The sequence below is a fragment of the Penaeus japonicus genome, unplaced genomic scaffold (assembly GCF_977035675.1).
Source record: "Penaeus japonicus unplaced genomic scaffold, GWHDUDI00000001_assembly GWHDUDI00000002, whole genome shotgun sequence".
NCBI lineage: Eukaryota > Metazoa > Arthropoda > Malacostraca > Decapoda > Penaeidae > Penaeus > Penaeus japonicus.
This window is the reverse complement of record NW_028234404.1, coordinates 13,886,530-13,891,529: the sequence shown is the minus strand read 5'-3', so window position 1 is coordinate 13,891,529 and position 5,000 is coordinate 13,886,530. Positions and strand designations below refer to the sequence as shown.

At 33.8% G+C, this 5,000-nt stretch overlaps 1 protein-coding gene across 5 annotated transcripts in view; it reads right to left on the bottom strand.

Annotated features, from left to right (window-relative positions):
- LOC122247117 (uncharacterized) overlaps nucleotides 1–5,000 on the bottom strand; it is a 53,430-nt gene that overhangs the window by 15,704 nt on the left and 32,726 nt on the right. For all 5 annotated transcript variants that reach the window (XM_086547692.1, XM_086547678.1, XM_086547683.1 and 2 more), the window contains one exon: nucleotides 399–596. In XM_086547692.1, coding sequence (XP_086403818.1) covers nucleotides 399–596 — 198 coding nt within the window. The remainder of the gene's footprint in view (nucleotides 1–398; nucleotides 597–5,000) is intronic.

Sequence of the window (5,000 nt, the reverse complement as noted above, 5' to 3'; positions counted from 1 at the left end):
AACTCAACCCAACCCAGACCTAACCCAACCTAACATAAAGTAAAACCAAAATCATCATAATCAAACAACAACTTAATCTTCCAACCCAACTCAGATTGTAAAATTAATTTCATTTTTGTACTTATATCTATTCAAAATATATATTATATTAAAAGGGATAGCATATGGAGTTGGGATGAACAAGGAAAAGACATTCTTAAGTTTATAATATCCTCAGTATCACATCACAATAATAATCTTGTATCATCATTAATACCATACTGTCTTACAAAAATCTTAATTTTCTTTCATTATTGAATTACAAGAACACATGAAAATATCTTACATTTACATGATAACCCTAACCTACTACGTTAACCAAAAAAAAAAAAAAATGTTAACAACAAAATAGCACTTACCATATTACACTGCTCAAATTGCTGGTTGAGCTGATTGGTTTGTGCGTGTGTTTGTGTATTATACTCGTAACTGAATGGGGTTTTTGAGAGGGTAACCCCAGGGGAAGAGACAGGTGAAGCCTGGGGGGCACTGGGGGACGGGGGTGCACTCCTTGAGTCACTTGGGCTGTTGCTGCTATAGCTCCCTAACCCGCCAGTCTGTCAAGTAGGCCATAACATATCAAATGAGAAATTTGAATAAAAATAGTATGTTATCAATAATAGCAATAAACAATAACTATAAAGTTTGAATCAATACTGATATCATTTGAATCTTTGAGAAATAATATAATTTAAATATTAGAAAAAAAATAATGATAATAGTAAATACCATAATGATGATGATGATGATGATAATAATAATAATAATAATAATAATAATAATAATAGTAATAGTCATAATAATAATAATCATCATCATAATAATAATAATAATAATAATAATAATAATAATAATAATAATAATAATAATCATAATAATAATAATAATAATGATAATAATAATCATAATAATAATCATAATCATCATAATAACAATAATCATAATAATAATCATGATCATCATAATCATAATAGTAATAACAATAATGGTATAATAATAACAATAACAATAACAACATTAATAATATAATAATAACAATAACAATAATAATCATGATAAAAAAGAAATATAAAATTAGTAATAATAATAATAATAATAATCATAATAATAATAATAATAATGATAATAATAAAAAAAATAATAATAATAATAAAAATAAAAAATATATCAAAAAGAATTATAACAATATCTATAATATTAATATCAATAACAATAATAATGAAAACTAAGACAAAAAACAGTGATTTTTTTTAAATTAATAAGTCAACATGAATAAGTATACTTGTTTATGTAATAATAACAATGATAATAATAAAAAAAAAATAATAGCCATAATTATTACAATAACATCAACAATAACTGTGCTATTATGGTAAAAGCAATATCCAATGTGAAACATATGTGTAACAATGGATAGAAGCAGAGAATATGCTCTACATTTCCTTACACTACAACCACCACTTTACTGAAACAGGTGTGGATGGATGATTAGCACAAAACTCTCTGATTTTAGAATAGGTAACGACTGAAAGATATTGATGAAAGAAGAACTCCTGAACCTCTATGGATAATCCAAGGCCTTGGATCAGTCCCAGGCTGCTTCATCTGTAGGAGGTAGGACTAGTAAAGAATTAAATCTCTGTTTAACACAAAGGTCCAACGTCCAGCGGGTATTCATGACAAGAAGCTGTAATCAATGAAATTGCATAATCACACTATATAATAAAGAAAAAAGAATGGCATTAATATAAAAAAATGACAAAGATTTTCCTGAGATTTTTACTTTTGAATATCAATCTCAAATAAAAAAAACAAGTAAGATGAAAATAAACCCATTCACGCCGGGGTGGTTCCGGCTTTGCACGGACGCAATACCGGGGTTTTCGAATGTATAAGCCTAACGCCTCAAGATTCTCGGACGCACAATCCGCGAGCCTGGGCTGCCCGCTCGCACACCCCGAGCACCAGCCTTGCCCTCCTATCTCATCCCCGGCGTCTGATGCAAAAAACACAAAACGTGTCAGGATGTCAACCGGCGCGAATGGGTTAATAGTTATCTAGTACTTTTGTTTTACATAATGTATTTCTGTACATATCATAATTCTTTCCTTAAACTTTCTTTTCTTTATGGATGTGTACATTCGCAGTTGAAAGTTTGCTTTCTTAGTAGTATATATGGGCACGTACCAGTCATCCACAGCCAGAGTGGGCAAATAGCCTGAGGCATCAACTTTACACACTTGAAAGACCATGCCGTTTTGACAAATCGAGCCAAAAACACGCTGTTGCAAATGGGTTAAAATTCTGGTATCCATTTGCTGTAGTGGCTAGTCTACTATCCAACAAAGTGTATTTCAAATGAATTGAGCTTCTTGCATAATCCAATGAGTGGCACACCATAGCAAATAGAATAAATAGAATAAATCCACTAGGTATCTACCACTATCCCTGTCCCCCTCAAACCTCATCACTTTTAATGTACACAAGTAAAACTATGAGTGACAACAGATACTGAAACCTGTTGCTAAATAAGATTGGTAGATAAAAATGGGAGGGTAGGGTATCCATGCACAACAGGCTCTTATTTTCCTATCAGCCAGATCTAGCGTCTATTTTTCTACCCAGAATTCATATTGCTCATATGCTCAGTAAACCCATTCGCGCTGGCTGACGTCCTATCATGTGGTCAGAAAATATCCCCAGACCCGGGTGACGTTCTGAGACATCGTGCATTTTCTCACCTAGTTCCAGGCAGGGCAGTTGTGATGTGCTGAAATGTCAGCAATAGAATCCTAGATTGTCCTTAACCCGATGGGGCATGCGCTAAGCGAAAACCCCTACGCTGGGCCATTGCAATATTGCATTGGAAACATCACACTGACATGACACTCCGGCATCGGGAATTTAGCTGTGTCACACGGGTGTGACGCACCGTTGTCATAGGGTTAAATACAATCATTTTTCATAATTTCTTAGGCTCTGTTACTTTAGTTTAGGTGTTTGAATGTCATAAAATGTGATATAACATAAAAAAATGACATCACAGAAAACTTCAGGATACTGATGGAATCATGGAAATTTCTACTTCTTGATTGGTTGAATAAAAAGATCTGAGTCAAAAACTATTGTAAAATCAAATGTGGTTGGCCAAGAAATAAAATATAATAAAAACTACTAATATAATACGTACTTCTAATTTGTTGATTATCTGTGATATCACGTCACGTCCTGTCACGAGGTACATGTACATATTTATATGTACATGTATGATTATTCATATTGTTCTTCTTTTTTATTTTGGTAAAAAAAAATTAAGTGCAAAACATGTTTTTTGATGCCCCACTAAAAAATTGCTTCCACTTTCCACTGGCATTATTACACAGAACTGAAGAATATATGCAAAGTTCAATAAAATAAGACTAGAATAGCATTGCTGTAACATGTTCTACGACAAAAATAACTCCTCTGAACATGGCAATATTTTTACATGCCTTTACATTGTAGACGCAATTATGCAAACCGTAAGAATAGGGGGGGTGAAAAACGCTCAGAGAGGTTCAGTGCAGACCTGTACAGCGAGAAAGCACCCCGGAATGAAGCGTCACGAGCTTGTTTCTTCCCAGCAGGATTAGGAGTAGGTGAAAATACATCCTGTTGTGAATGAGTTAAAATTAACAAAAATAAATACTACTTTCATCCTTGATCAACCTCAAAATTAACTCTTGAATATCATCATTAACTTGAACTCATCAAAAAAGATTATCCTCTTATTGCAATTTTAATTGCATACTTTTAAACCACTGTGAACGGGCCTACGTAATTGAAGAGGGGCTGCCATTTGGTAGGTTTGATGGAATGAGGGAGACTCAAGCTTTGCCACATAATCAATTTTTTCCCAAACTTCTGCTCATCATACATTAGAGTAATGAAAATTTTCTCCACTTTTTTGTGTTTCAACATGTTGTGAGACATAGCGGGTACTGGTATGGCTAGGACAATGTTTAAACAAATATCTTCTGCAGTTTACTCTTTCAGTCTCCATAAAGGAGGTATATACACTGTACACTCAGTGTAACATCACTATGATTAATTTATGGAAGTTCTAAGTTTGGCAAAACAATTTCTTCATTGTAACAAAGAAAAAAAAAAGATCTATCACTTGATACAATCCCCCTCCTTCTCACTCTTAGTACCACTCTGCAAAACAGCCAAACAGGTAGTGGCACATTGCATATGGTAAAAAATGCCACTGACATCAACTTGTTGCCACCCATCCACAATGGGTTAATACTCCCTAAAAGACAATATTTCCTATTAAATATAATTAAGGAAATATAATTTGTTAAGTAACAGACTAAGTTAAGTATCAGGCAGGAGTAATAGACTACAGTCTATTACTCATGCCTCTCCCCCCTCTTCCTTTTCATGACAATAGGCGTGCTGTGAATAACATGAGAGATAACCTGCAAATAACCCAAAGCAATGGAATGAGATGAAAATAAAAGGGGAGGAGATGAGCATCCATTAACACCCCCACCCCACTTCAAAAGGAACAGGGAACAGAAGGAGTAGGAGTTAACACAGAAAAAAATGAAACACAAATGCACAAAAGACATATAAACCCCCTCTCCGAGGAATAATAGAAACAGTGGCAAATTCATGGAACTCACCTGGAAAAATGAGTACAAAACATTCAGTGCTACAGGAGTTGAAGAGAGACGTCCACAACAACATTACAAAAATACAATGAAAATGGGGGTATAATCATGAATAACAAACAAATGCTGGGACCTGAATGGAACATTGACGTCAGAGGATCCCATGTGGATTTTCTTTTTCTTTTTCTTTTTGTCTAGTGCACTCTGCAAGGGATTGAATTTAATGTGTCAGATGATAACCTGGTTGATACTACAAAATAGACACCAGACCTGACTGACTTTTTTTATGTTGTGCAAGTAAAT